This window comes from Lissotriton helveticus, chromosome 2_1 (genome assembly GCF_964261635.1).
Source record: "Lissotriton helveticus chromosome 2_1, aLisHel1.1, whole genome shotgun sequence".
Taxonomy (NCBI): Eukaryota; Metazoa; Chordata; class Amphibia; order Caudata; family Salamandridae; genus Lissotriton; species Lissotriton helveticus.
Genome location: NC_136059.1, coordinates 1,397,435,295 through 1,397,450,878, shown reverse-complemented (window position 1 = coordinate 1,397,450,878; position 15,584 = coordinate 1,397,435,295). Strand labels below are relative to the sequence as shown.

General features: G+C 45.6%; 1 protein-coding gene across 1 annotated transcript in view; it reads right to left on the bottom strand.

The window, feature by feature from the left end:
• The window catches only part of LOC144820261 (dynein axonemal heavy chain 6-like), a 1,187,310-nt gene that overhangs the window by 1,118,488 nt on the left and 53,238 nt on the right, over positions 1 to 15,584 (bottom strand). Inside the window, exon 2 of the mRNA XM_078677850.1 lies at positions 13,154 to 13,348. Within this exon, the coding sequence (XP_078533976.1) occupies positions 13,154 to 13,348 (195 nt within the window). The remainder of the gene's footprint in view (positions 1 to 13,153; positions 13,349 to 15,584) is intronic.

Here is a 15,584-nt window from a genome sequence, read left to right as displayed (position 1 = left end):
ATAGTGTATTGGGGCAGGGAGGGCTGAATGAAATGAGACACTGCCTGGGGCACACAAGGTGTCCCATGCATAGCCTGGTTCAAACCAGTTGCTGGGGCACTCCAGCCCCAGCTCTGGCGCGAAACTGGACAAAGGGAAAGGGGTGTAACCACCCATTCCCTGGTCCCACCCATAGGAGGGACCTAGCAGGTAATCCAGCCCCTCAGATTAGTATATAGGTAGGAGCTGAGTCAAGAGACTTTAGATTTATCCTGAACTGAAACTTGTAACAAAACTCTGGACCTTCGACATTCTACTGCATCTAGAAGACTGAATAATCTCCCTTGTGGTCAAGGAGTGACCACCCTGTGCAAACAGGCACCATCCAGCGATCTGCGGTTTACTTTGTCGACGCTCCCGCCGGAGCCCGAGCACAGAGTCCGACAAGAGCCAGACTTCCAGGCTTCTTTGACCTCGATTCACAGTCCCTGCAAAGCTGAGACCTGTGGAGGCGACGAGAGACGTGGGACCGGCCATCTTGAAAAACCTGCTCCTTACTACTTGTGCAGCTTCTGAGGCACCCTCGAAGATGTGCATTGGGGATTGAGAAGCCCCAGCTCCGAGCATCATCTGCACCGAAGATCAGCCCTCCACACTCCACGGGTTCTGCGTGGGGCCCATCTGCATTTTCCTGCTCGGCGCGTCTGTCCGATTACTTGTCTTACTCCTCTGTGACGACGAACCTTTGAATCTACACTGCCTACCTGGTTGCTATAGGTGGGCCCCTGCTTCCCTGCAAAGGAGAAGCCCCCTAGACCTTGCTGGTCTAACCCGAAGCGAATATTCGTTTCCTGCGTGGGTTGCATTTGCCAAGGCCTGTTGACACCAATCCGGAAGCCGACGCCGCCAACAGCGAGATCCTTCGTGGGACAGTCCGTATCCAGCTCCTGGTTGTCGTCGACACCTTCTGGTCCACTTGGATGCAGAGTCAAGCTTCACAAATTCACCTGATTGCTTCGCGACATCGCCTGGTTCCTTCCTGGTCACTAGCTAGTGACCCAGACTCTGTCCCCTCTGCTTTCAAGTACTCTTCATCATCGATCTGCCCTTGGATCCACCCGGACACTTCTCTCCTGGTCGCCTGCAGCATCTTTCTTCAGGTTCCATAGGATTCAGCGACGAAACCCGACACATTTTGACACCTATGGACCCGCTTCCTGTGGGTGAGGTAACGCGAGTACTCCGGCGCTCCTGTGGTTATGGACTATCCTAGTGTCCTAGTTTTCAGTAGCTTTCTCCTAGTACATCCGGAAGTGCCCTAAAAGAACTAGTTTCCATTTCTTTTGTTCCCATTATAACTCTATGGTAACTTGTGTGTGTGTTAAGACACTGCACACGCCTCCCGTGGGCCTCCTGCTCCCTATCCTTTGGTAGTACAGCGTAGCCCCAGCGATTCCATAGGCCCTAGGCCTATCCTTTGTTCGGGACGTGGTCCTTATACCACTATTTTAGTATATGGTTTTACGTGCCCCTAGGGCCCTACTGTATTTTGTGCAACTTATTGTATGATAATTGAGTATCTTGTTATGTGCTTATGCCTCTGACCTCATAAAGAGTTCAGAGGGTTGTGTTAGTAGTAAATACATATATATTTTTATATATAACCTGTGTGGTGTCCTTTCACTTGGTATTAAAGGGGTTACATATGGTAAAACAGCTGGCTTCACATGCCCTCTTGAGTTTAGCCTGACTGCTTTGTCCATGCTACCACTAGGATAGCTGGTCTATAAGGTTGACTTTACAACCATCACCATAAGGGTTGTTTGGACTGATACAGAATAGTGGACATCACATATCAGGCCAACTTCTCAGAAACAATACTACAACAATGATGTTAAGGCAAACGAACAAGTTACTTACCTTTGGTAACGCTTTTTCTGGTAGATACAATATCTGCCTGTGGATTCCTCAACTTGTGAATATCCCCTTGCGTCAGCAACATTCGGAAATTCTTTTTGTAGCTTCGCGCCGACGTGGACTTGGACGTCATAGAGACACGGCATCGCACGTGACTCCGCTGACGTCACCGACGCCTATAATAGGCCCACGCCGGCGTGATGACATCAGTTATGCCCTTTTTTCCGTGCCTTCGAGGCACACGGACGGACCAATGAGAGTAGACATATACACAGTATACGCAGTACAAATATCAAGGTAACAGACACAGTGTGAAACAAATGCAATAAAACATTTGAAATAAACAACTCCTTGACAATAAAATAAATACATTGCAGAAACTCTGGTATAGAAGAGTGGACAACGGGGAGGCAGGTGGGTCAGTGAGGAATCCACAGGCAGATATTGTATCTACCAGAAAAAGCGTTACCGAAGGTAAGTAACTTGTTCTTCTGATAGATACATCTGCCGTGTGGATTCCTCACCTTGTGAATAGAGTCCCACAGCAGTCCCCACTCCCAGAGGAGGGAGTCCACTCTTCTAAACCAGGAAATCCTGGAGGACAGAGCGTGCAAAGTGGCCGTCCCACCTCACTTCGGAATCCAAGCAGTAATGCTTCGCGAAAGTGTGGAGGGAAGACCAAGTTGCCGCCCTACAAATATCTTCTACAGGAACACCTCTAGCCAATGCTGAGGTTGAAGACTTAGCTCTTGTAGAATGAGCCCTTATACCCTCTGGTGGTTCCTTACCAGCTAAAGAGTAGCAGATCTTTATACAGAGGACGATCCATCTTGACAAAGTTCTTTTAAGGACCGCTCTTCCTCTTTTGCAGCCAGCAAACCCAATGAAGAGCTGGTCATCCAAGCGATAGTCTTTAGATCTGTCCAAGTAAAAGGACACCGCCCTTTTGGGGTCCAGACGGTGCAACCTCTCTTCCTCCTTGGAAGGGTGTGGGGAGGATAAAAGGTAGGAAGGGTAATGGATTGTCCTAGATGGAAAGGAGTCACCACCTTCGGAAGAAAAGCAGCCCTGGTCCTAAGAACCATTCGATCAGCATGAATGGTCAAGAAAGGGGGCTTGGAACTAAGAGCTTGAAGCTCACTTACACTCCTTGCAGAGGTTATTGCAACGAGGAAGACTGTCTTAAGAGTCAAAATCCTCAAAGGACACTTGTGAAGAGGCTCAAAAGGAGCACCCATCAAAAAGGTCAAGACAAGATTTAAGTCCCACTGAGGCACAATAAAAGGAACAGGAGGGAACTTATTTGTGAGACCCTTTAAAAACTTTAAAACCACAGGAGATTTGAAAAGAGATGGCTGATCAGGCAAACAGAGAAAAGCCGACAGCGCAGAAAGATAACCCTTAACTGTGGGAACAGCAAGCCCTTGCTGCGCCAGAGAAAGGGCAAACTGGAGAACATCAGACAAATGGGCTCTCAAAGGGTCAATAGATTTCCCTCCACACCAAGTGACAAATTTTGACCATCTATAAGAATAGATGGACTTAATGGAGTCACGCCTGGCCGACAAGATGACATCCACCACGTCAGGCGGGAGAGAAAAGGAATTCAGGTTGCCCCGTTCAATCTCCAGGCATGAAGGTGTAATGTCTGGAGGTGGGGGTGTAGAACCTGCCCCTCCATCTGAGAGAGGAGGTCTGCCCTGAGAGGGAGACGGAGCGGCGGGTGAGAGGAGAGGTGGAGAAGATCTGTATACCACACCCTTCTTGGCCAGTCCGGGGCGACCAATGTGACTTGGGCCCGGTCTTGGCGAATCTTCCTCAGAACCCGAGGAATCAAAGGTATGGGAGGAAATGCGTAAAGGAGTTGATTTCCCCAACTCAACTGAAACGCGTCCCCCAAGGCTCCTTGCATCAGAAACTGGAGACCGCAGAATGACAGGCAGTGAGCATTCTCGTGAGTGGCGAACAGGTCCACCCGAGGAGTCCCCCACATCCGAAAGACGTGACGAACCACCTCCGGGTGAAGCCTCCACTCGTGGTTGGCGGAGAACTGCCGACTGAGACTGTCTGCACGAACGTTCAGAACTCCGGCCAGATGATTTGCCATCAGACAAATCTGATGGTCCTGAACCCAGGACCAGTGACGCAGAGCCTCTCTGCAGAGACACTGTGACCCCACTCCCCCCTGTTTGTTGATGTACCACATCGCGGTCGTGTTGTCCGTCAGGACCTGAACCGACCGACCGCGAAGGGAAGGGAGGAAGGCCTTGAGCGCCAAACGTATCGCCCGCAATTCTAGAAGGTTGATGTGAAGCAACCTTTCCTCTGGAGACCAAAGACCCTTGACCTCCAGATCCCCCAGATGAGCACCCCACCCTAGCGTGGATGCATCCGTTATTACCGGAGGAGGCAACTGAAAAGGCTTCCCCTGAGACAGGTTGCCTTCCACGCCCCACCAAGACAGATCCGCCGCAGCTTCTCTGGAGATCCTCACTGACTCCCTGAGATCTCTGTTGTGCTGATACCACTGTCTGTGGAGGCACCACTGGAGCGCCCTCATGTGCCAGCGTGCATGGTTGACCAACAGAATGCATGAAGCCATCAGACTGAGCAGGCGAAGGACCTTCAGGACTGGAACGACCGCTCCATTGTAAAATAAAGGAATCATTTCCTATATGTTGCGAATCCTTTGAGGAGGAGGGAATGCACGACATACAGTTGTGTCCAGTACAGCACCTATGAACAGGTTGCGCTGGGAGGGCACCAGGTGAGACTTGGGTACATTTATCGAAAAACCCAACCTGTACAACAACTGGGTTGTCTCTCGCAGATGATGGAGCACTCTCTCTGACGACTCTGCTTTGATCAGCCAGTCGTCCAAATAAGGGAATACAGGAATCCCTGACCTTCTGAGATGCGCCGCCACCACTGCCATCACCTTGGTGAAGACTCGAGGCGCAGTAGTAAGCCCAAACGGAAGGACCGCAAACTGATAGTGCTGCGATCCCACCGTAAAACGGAGATACTTCCTGTGCGACTTCAGGATGGGGATGTGAAAGTACGCATCCTGCAAGTCGAGCGACACCATCCAGTCTTCTTCCAGCAGCGCCTGAAGAACCTGAGCAAGGGTGAGCATCTTGAATTTCTCTTGTTTCAGATAGAGATTCAAGAACCTGAGATCCAGTATTGGACGAAGTCTGCCATCCTTCTTGGGAATCAGGAAATACCGGGAGTAGCATCCCTGACCCCTTTCCTGCTCTGGGACCACCTCTATCACACCCTTTCTTAACAGAGTCTGAACTTCCTCTTTAGGAGCAACAGATGTTTCTCTGAGCAATACCCCTGGCAAGGAGGGTAATTGGGAGGGAATTCCCGAAAGGGAAGGGCATACCCATTTTCTACGAGATTGAGAACCCAAAGATCTGATATAACCGATTCCAATCCCGTAGAAAGTGGGTAAGCCGACCCCCACCGGACCCGCATGATCCTGAATGGCGGATCTAGGGCTGCTTTTCTGTGGCTGGGGGGTTGGAGGAGATGGAGGAGGAAGAGGCTGGACGCCCTCGAGGACGTGCCCTTTGCTTTCCCCTATATGACCTATACAAGGTATTTTGCTGCTGATGCTGTTGTTGCTGCTGCTGACCTTGTCTATAGGTACGAAAAGAAGAGCGTCCAAAACCTCTGAACTTTCTGTTCGTTGAACCTCTTACTTGAAGACCAAGAGATCTAGCAGTTGCTCTGCTGTCTTTAAACCTCTCTAAGGCTGTATCTGCCTTCTTGCCAAAGAGTCCAACTCCATCAAATGGTAGATCTAACAGTGAAGACTGCACATCTGTAGAAAAATCCGAGGATTTCAGCCAAGCTGATCTTCTTGTGGCAACCGCAGTGCCCATGATCCGTGCCACCGAATCTGCAGTATCTAGACTGCTCTGGATAACTTGACGAGCTGCCGCTTGAGTATCAGATAACACCTCCTCAAAGTCATCTCTGCAGTCTTCTGGAACCTTTGGAATCAACGCATTGAGTCCATAAGTGCGTGCACATACCTCCCCATGAGACAAGTGGCATTCGTTGACTTTAACGCCATATTTGCGGAGGAGAACGTTTTCTTGGCCACTTGATCTTGCTTCTTGGCCTTCTTGTCACCAGGCACTTGGGGAAAAACACCAACCGACTTTTTAGAGCACGCAGCCTGAATCACCAGGCTTTAAGGAGAAGGGTGAGATGATAAAAAGGCAGGGTCTTCGGGAGCCACCCTATATCTCCTCGCCACACTTTTTGAGACAGCATGAGCAGAAAGAGGCTTTTTCCACCCTTCCATAATAGGTTCAGTTAACGCCTCATTAAATGGGAGTAACGGCTCCACAGCAGAGCTTGGTGAATGGAGTACTTCTGTAAACAGATTTGACTTAAACTCAACAGTTGGTAATGTCAAACCTAAAAGTCCTGCTGCCTTCCCCATTACCACGTGATATGGCTGGACATCCTTTGAAGGCGTATCCGGACCTGATGGCAACTCCCACTCTGGGGAAAAATCAAGGCCACTAGCATCAGCCAGCTCTTCGAAACAATCCTCATCCAGTTCACCTTCCTCCAAGTCTGGGTGAGACTCGTAATACCTCCGTTCCTCCAAGAGGCGTTGTGCTTCCCTCCTGGACCTCTCCTTTACACGGATCGCAGTCGGATCCACCACCGACTCCGACGGAGCCGGAGCCGACGTCGGTACAGAATCCGAAGGCTTAGATGGATGCTCCAAAGACCTGCTAGGAGCGGGCGACGCCGGTACCGGAGTCGTCGACTTCAGTCGAGCCGGCGTCGACCTCGGCGGAGCCGGGTACTGCCACAGCGGCGTCGGGGCTGGCATATACGGCATGAAATTTGCCGGGGCATAAGAGTGTGGAACACCCAAATTAAATGCCATTGGACCCATGGGACCCGAAGGTGCACCAGAGGGGTACCATGATCTCGAGAAAACGCCATACATAGCGTTCAGGAACGCTGATGGATCCTGACCTGGTGCAGGTAAAGGTGGATGATCACCCTCAGGCTGATCTCGAGTCAGATTCGAATCCAGCTCTTCAACAGGCGCCGATTCTTCTTCTTCATTAGGAACTTCCTCCACCTCTTCTTGAGCCGGAGACGGCATCGGAGTCGGATTGGAAACCGGAGTCGGAGATTGAACTTGTGACTCCGAAGGCGAGGCCTCACCTTCTCGATCCGAAGCCTCTTGCGGTGGGATAACCGATCGATCTAATCTTCTTGGGCGATCTAGACTTCGAGCCCGACATCTCACCCGAATGACGTCGAGACTCATGTCTCCTTTTCTTGTGCTTCTTATGCGACCTCGAAGCATGATCCGACGAGGGCTTCGAAGCCGATGCTTCTCGAGATCTTGATCTTGATTTTGACCTCGACTTCCTCGAGCGGGATCTTGAAGTCTTCCTTACTTTATCGGCTTTCAGCTTCGCTACAAGAAGTTTGGTCTCCCTCTCCCGCAGGGCCTTTGGGTTCATTTTTCGGCACGACGAACAACCATCCACGTCGTGGTCGGAGCTTAAACACCAAATACAGTCCTGGTGTGGGTCCGTAATGGACATCATTTTCCCGCACTCCCTGCAGGGCTTAAATCCAGTCTTCTTTGCCGACATTCTAGAGAGACAAAGAGGCAAGAGAACAAAGAAAACGAGGAAAAAGAGTAACACAGCTACCAAAAGCTACTGAGTATCCCGAAACCGTTAGCGTCGACGACGCGGAAAAAAGGGAACTGATGTCATCACGCCGGCGTGGGCCTATTATAGGCGTCGGTGACGTCAGCGGAGTCGCGTGCAATGCCCTGTCTCTATGACGTCCAAGTCCACGTCGGCGCGAAGCTACAAAAAGAATTTCCGAATGTTGCTGACGCAAGGGGATATTCACAAAGTGAGGAATCCACACGGCAGATGTATCTATCAGAATGTATGTTATGGGATGTTAAGAGTATTTGTGAAGTGCCCAGCACATCCCAGGGAGTTTCCTGGCGCTGCGTAATCAGGGGCTATGTTGGCTGTGACTGGGCCTTTTCAAGGTAAGGAGACATAATTTCAGTTGTTTCTTGCATAGCTGAAGTACTGAGGAGGGAGCTTTAATGTATAGGGGCAGGTCGTTCTAGGATTTAGGCACAAGGTAAGAGAAAGCATGACAGCAGACTGTTTCTTTATATGTGGGGATGTGTGCAAGCAAGAGTATGGCTGAGCTGAGGCGTCTAGTGATTGCATTGAATTTGATGAGGCTACTGAGGTAGGTGAGGTAGAGGTGGTCAGGAATCTGTATGTGTGTGAGCAGTTATAAGAGTGTGAGTTAGTGAATATGGAGCCAGAGGAGGTCTTTGAGGGTCTGGGTTATGTGAATGCGGGGTAAAGTCTGAGTGTGAATCTGGCCACCGGGTTCTGTATAGTCTGAAGTCTTCTAGCAGTAGGACAGTGATTCCACAGAGTTTGTTGCCGTAGTCTAGCTTGCTGGTGATGAGAGTCTGGGTACCATTCTGCATGTGTTGCCTGGGAGCCATTTGAATATTTAATTGAGCATTTTGAGGGTGTGGAAGCAGGAGGAGCTGACTACATTGACCAAAGCAAACTTTGCAGCACATTTCACCCATTCCTTTTGCGCCCTTCATCAGAAGTCTGCCTTTCACTGTGTCACTGGAGAGTGCTGGTGCTGGCTGTGGTGTTGCCAATACCAATCTCCAAAGTAACATTTGGGTCAGCAGCACACATTTGTTTTAGCAAATTAAGTACTAGGCTAGAGTGAAGGTGGTGCAGAAGTGGCAGATTCACTTGGTAGCTATGTTTTAAAATCGTAAAAGGTGGCTAGTCCGTTTTGAAACTGTATTTCATGTGGAACATCAACGTAAATCCTTCAGATACTTAAGGAGATTATGTTTTATATGTTCACTTTCCTGGCTTGGTTGAAGAAGGCAATCCCCAAAGTGAGTGAATGGAGGAGGAAACCATAAAGCCTGAAAGAGCAGCTCAACTTCAAGCGTGCAATATGAGGGATTTCTTGCAGGAGCCTCTGTTATGATTCCCTCAGTGGACAAACGTTCTGGATACTCCCCTATACTGCTAGCTGCACCTTCCATCTTCCTGCGAGAGAGCACCAGGCATCTGTTCAGGTGAAGGAACATGAGCAAGGCACTGACTGAGGGATCAGGCATTTTGCACTGGCTGGAGAGTAAGGAGTCCTTTGAGAGCAGAGCAGCAGTGATATGGGCAAGCACATACTACCCCACATGCCTGGGTCTACTAACAGGACTCCCTCAGGCTATATCAGTCTAATCCTGTAAGTGTTGCATGCTGTTAATGCTCACCATAACAAGAATAAATGGAATTTTTACTTGACTGCCGCTCCTTCGTTAATATGTCTGCCATGAATACTTCCCATGATGAATTTCTGTTGCAGCATGCACACGTTTAAGCCTGTGCATCTCTGTCCAATCTTCTTTCAATTGGAGAGAAATAAAAGGTGACTGAGTACAAGTTTGGCTTAGGTGTAAGTGTGTAGTTTTAAAAGAAAAATTAACCTAGAAAATTGGAACTGGCTGTATAGTTGTAATTTACGATAATGCCTCATTTCTCTCACAAAGTGGTGCTTAGCCATTTTAAGAAGCATTGCAGGGCGAAACAACTGGAAAAAGATTTATCAGCCATTTGATCACCCCCTTAGATAACAGAAAATACCAAATTAAAAAAGTTACTCATCCCACACCACAATCGCTGCTTAAAGTGGCTAGGTGCTGTTGTCCATGACATCTCAGGTAAAAATGTGTGAATTACATATTTTGGTGCTGTTATTGCACAAAAAGCAGTGGTATAAAACCCATGTATTTTTAAGGAGCCATGGAAAATATTTCATGGTAACATGTGAAATTAAGATTTTGTCATCATAATGGTAGTCCCCAAACCACTGTGCAGAGATTTTACTTGGTCCAGGCTACTAGGATTATGCAACTTGGAAGACCAAGGTTATGTTTATTTTATGCTGCAAAAAATGTGACACTTTGCCTGGCGACATCATTTTAATCTGTATGACCTAGAAACAAGTTTGGTGAATTCTGCATATTTTGTAAATTATGTGGCATAATCAGTAAATCCATAATTATGATGTAAATTCTGGAGCCACAAATTCACATAAATCCACTGATTTCACCATTGCCTATTGTTTTTTCAAGAATTTATTTGTGACAGGTACAAAAACCCTCAACATTTTTATTCCAGTCAATACCTATTGTTAGATGCACTTTGAATAAAACAGCTTGTAATATAAAAAAAACATATTGGGTACCTTGTCACTGCCATCTTGGGCTTCTGGTGGCATTTACAAACTAAAGGGCCAAAGATATCACAAGGACCCCTGAATTATAATGTTGGACCAGATTACACAGTTAAGGTTTTATTCATGCTCTGTATGTACTTAACTTTAAACCATTCTGTTTATGCAAATAGATAAACTTCAGCCTTCAACAAGAGACAACTCAATTAAGTGTTACCCATGTATAGTACATAAATACCAAAATATTTTGCATTTAGCCTACTCGAATGAATTATTTTATTTATATTGCACAGTTACTTAAAACCATTTGCAAAACAGTCTTACATACAGTTTAAAAGAAAATTGAAGCAACAGTAATAAAGGAAAACCTTTACATGCAATACTATCAAAGCTTTGTACTTGTACAAAAAAAGTAAGTATATACAATGATAAGACGGCTGAAACTGCCAGTTCAAAAATTTTCACAGATTCATGTAAGTTCTAAAATGTAATTGCTAAAATAACATCTTCGCCGACTGGTTAGTGGTACTTGTTAAGCCACATTGTCTTTCATCTTGCCTAGGCCCTCTTCTTCCATAAGCTTAATTCGTAGCTCGGCCATGTATTTCCCAAATCTGGCCAAGTCCGACGGAAGAGTGCAGGACAAAAGTACCGAAATGGCTTCTTTTACTGTTCAAACCCTGTTACGCAGCCAGATTTTTTTTTAAAAGAATCTGACGAGGCTGAAGCCTACTGGGACAGCAACAAATCAAGTGTAGTAAAGATTGGTGTTTGTAGTTGCAGAGTCTACATCTGATTTTGTGATCAAGCGACTTCCACCCAGGGTTTGATTCTTTGATTTGAAGGGGCACCAGTCTGGCCCATGTAATGTTTTTGAGTGCTTTCCTTCCCAGAGCTTGATTGAGATAGGGCTACTCACTAGACAGCACAAGGAATGGGGACTAATGGCTATGTTAAAACATCAGCAGAACATCAGTGTTCATAAAGAGTGGTGAAATTGAATATTTGAAGCTTTTTATGAAAGTTCTATTACATCATCTACGGAAGGAGATATGATCTAGTGACTAGGCTGTCGATCTAAGGACCTGGATTTGAAATCCAGCTTGTCATTGACTGAAATGTGTCCAGTTTGGGAAATTACTTAATCACATTGGGCCAGATGTACGACCAATTTTAGCATGCATAAACAGGTTAACAACCCATTTGCGCATGCTAAAATTGGTGTGGCTGTGGCATTCGCAAATTGGAAGGGGTCCCTTTGCAAATGCATGCAAAAATATTTTTTAAGGGCAGGCATTGGTCCCAGGGACCACTGCCTACCATTAAAAAATTAAACAAAAAAGTTTAATTTTTATTTTTTTAAATAAAAGCTGCTTTATTTAAAAGCAGTCCCAGACATGGTGGTCTGCTGAGCACAGCAGGCCACCATCCCTGGGAGGGCCAGCCATTCCAAATGGGGTCACAAAAGGAGAGTGGCTCATTATTATTCATGAGCCTTTCATTTTGCTACCCCATTGGGAATCACAATCAGTGTCTCTAATACTGCCGTACATACTAAATTGCGACTCGCAAACGAGTGCAAATTGGGAGTCAAAATTTAGTATGGTTGAACATCTGGCCCATTGTGCCTTATAAAGTGTGAGATACCAGTGACTGTGTAACAAAAAGATTTAAGCCACCACTTGATGAATACAATATTGCATTATTTTCCATCACCTCCCATAATGTGCAATGCTCTGTTCCTTTTGGGCTAATTACATGCTATAGAAATACCAACATGTTGCATGATTGTACATTGTGAACAGGTACCCAGCTTATTATTCTCTGAGAACACACCTTCCTTTTGAGCTGTTGGCGAGCTCCCTCATTTTCTCACAATCAGATAGAAGCCCTCCACAAGTTTTTTTTATCCTGGTTTATTCTCCACATCTCAAGTCTACTTCTCAATGTCTGTTGGCGCACCTTCTTGGGCACATTGGGAGATTTGCCACACATACAACTTCTCGCTCGCTTTTAGCATTTTATCATTATGCAGTTCATGGTACTTTTAATCAGAAAATACAGTTTTCCAGTGAGCAGTCAGTGTTTTTTTCTGTGCATCAAACTTGCACAGGACTTGCTTGGTTCCAACCATCGTGCAGACACCCAAAGCTTGCAGGCCTGGTGAACATTCTCAGTGTTCGGCGTTTCAGGGGAACGCATGGAGAAGACAAAAGCTGTGGCTTGAATGTCCTAAAGCAGGAAAGAACCGGCAGGCACACATGCCTTTTTCCATGCATTAGCACATTAAACCAGACCTACTGGTCTTCCAAATGTGTATTCCAATACTGTCTCTGCCCCGGAGTGCAAAATGGTAGCCCCACCACCACTATTTATTACTAGCTGACCCCCGCCCTCCTCCCCCATTCGGGTCTGGTTGGTCCCCTGCCTAAACCCATCCGTTTGCTTAGCTCTAACCCCATGCAAAATGGTGGCATAAGCCAAAACCTAAACCTAAAACGCACCCTACCCCTAACCCTAAATCAGCCCCACTGGACACATCAACAATTGAGCGTAGCATGCTAAGAGGATAACAAATTCGCCTATACTGACAGATCTTAGGAAGTTGTGGTGTTTGGCTACTTTGGTAAAATGCGAGCTGTCAAAACTGAAGTTACTCGCCAACCCTAGGGGTTATAGATAGACTATGGTATTTGTATGACATGCTATCAATTAAGAGTTAAACAATGAAAACTTAAAGATATCCTTTTTTAAGAAAACTGTTAAAAGGCTCTGTTGGGTTTACAAATTACCATAGAAACATTATACCATATTGTCAACAAAGGGAGGCTCTCTGAACATGAAGCAAAGCTCATAATTATTTATCATACGCAGAAACAAGATTCTCTAAATAAGGAGAGAGAAAATCCGTTTTCTAAAGGCTTAAAGTGAGTTTGACTCTAGTGCTTACCAAAGGTTCCAGCTTGATGGGCTGCCGGCGTTTTCTTGCTTTTGTTCTTGCATTAGTGTCATGTGTAAATGTCAGAGCTTGACGAGGTGACACTATCTGTTGTGGAGCCAGTGATATCAATCTGTCTCGCAGTTTATCTGCGTCAGGGAGCACCAGCTGCTCTTCACTGAATGGGCCATTTGTAAATTGGGACACCTGTAAAGGAAGAGATACAGCTTAGAGCCATCAAAATTGTAAACATTTAGAAACTGCACATTAACCGAATAGAGTAGCCTAAATGTGTGTACTTTTTAGTTCCCGCTGGCATTACTTCACGCTGACCTAGATTTGTGAAGATAACTGAAGCTATTGGAAGCTGATCTGATTACAGAATCATATACCTTCATTTCCTTTCTTCAATTTTTTTTTCTGTTTATAATAGTTCATAAAGTGTCTCCCACACTGAAGCACAGCCAGATTGCCAATTTGCCACATTGGCATTCTACCTGTGGACTGCAGACAAGGGGCTGCCTTCAGAGTAAGATGGGCGGCCATGATTCACCATGCTCTTTAAGTGACAGTATAGTTTCGCTTCTTACAGCATGGGGCTGGTTGAAAGATGTTGCCAGGCCCGCTTCTGGTTTCTTGGAGAGGTGTATGACACATAACATGTACATGGCAATACAGTGTATGACAGATCTTACCAGTTCCATATCAGGTGAAATAGGCTAGACAGGACAATTATCTCCTTAGTGATATTGTTGGTACAAATTCATAAAGTTTCCTTTTAATGAGGCGGTGTCATATGGTACTGGGAATTCAGGAATAAACCAGGAGTAAGTCATAGTTACCCGCAGGAAAATAAATGCCCCCATCAGGACTTTGTTCAAGATAGAGGGGTTTTGCATGTTCATAATTAAAGGTCGTTTGGCTCTGTTTAGAAGTGTAACCAGTTGCATGTGGGGGTCCAAGCATTTCATGAACCAGAGCCAATTGTCACCGTTAAGTGACGTATTCTAACTGCCACTAGGTATGCCTTTACTCTCCTCACAAAACAATGTATATTCTCGGCAATAACAGGTTTAGACAGTTACACACAAATCCTTTCATTCTGATGGTTATGGAAAGTAACAACACATTCTCCCCAGTAGGAGGTGTACTGGTATATATTTCCTTTTCGTATTTTCATTTAGAAAAAGCTTTATTGGCAAAATACTGGCAAATGCTACAAAATTCACTATGGTGTGGTGTATGAAATTCATCACATTATGATGATGTTATGAAGACATTCAAACAGTGATTGCGCCTGAACCATAGAAAGGTTTTAGATATGTGTTTCCTGGAGTTTCTTTCAACGGTAAATTTGTCACATGGAGGTATTAGGCCCAGTTAAGAAACACAATTTTACATGCTCACGTATTTAAATTGCCTTCTCGTAAAACACGTGACTTTGACACACATTAATTTGCGTGCACACACACAGGAGAACATTCTTTGAACTCAGCTTTGCTTACAATACTTCTTCGTAGGCACTAAATCAGAACACCTTGAACATTCTGTACAAGGCTAATTTCAGCATTCATGATGTTATTTCTTTATGGCAACTCGGCGAAAGCTATCACAAAAGAATAAACAATAGCAACCTGACTGGGGCTTTCGGCATGAAGGATGCTAGTATATATATATATATATATATATATATATATATATATATATATATATATATATATACCTACTGGCGATAGCCAGTAGGTATATATAGTTAGGATTTTTTTCCTATGGGATTTTTGAAAATTCTATGTCGAATAACTTTGGCGTTTGAGGACAGAATTGGCTGAAATTTTCAGGAAAATGGAACATTTTGTTTCTGAGCAGCCCCTGAAAATTTGGGGGAGTTTCGTCAAGGGGGGGCCGAGAAAAAAGGGGGGTCCCAAAACGTGTTTTTCCCATGCAATTTTCCATAGGGCGGTTGGCCTCACTTTTAGCCTGAACGGCTGAATGGATTTACACCAAACTTGGCAAAATTGTAGGGACTGGTAGCCCGATGTGCCTTTGCTATGTCTCAAGATATAGGCTCCAGTGGTTTTTACGAAAATTAACTTGGAAAAATATATATTGGGCTACATTGGGCTATATATATGTTGGAGCCCAAATGTAGCCCAATGTAGCCCAATGTAGCCCAAAGATGGCCACCAGAGACAAAAAAAAACAAATGTAGCCCAAATATCAGCCAGATGTAGCCCAACTATAGCCCAATGACAGAATGTCCCAGAGTGTTCTAAAGAACAACTAGAGTGCTAACAGTCCTACTTATTACAAAGGTATGGCACACCTGAAGCCATCTTGATTGGAATAAAGTGGTAACTCTTAAAACATTTAATTTAAAAAGGAACAAAATGAGGGGGTTCATTTTGCCATAGAAAGTATGATTAGCGAATATATGATGAAATCC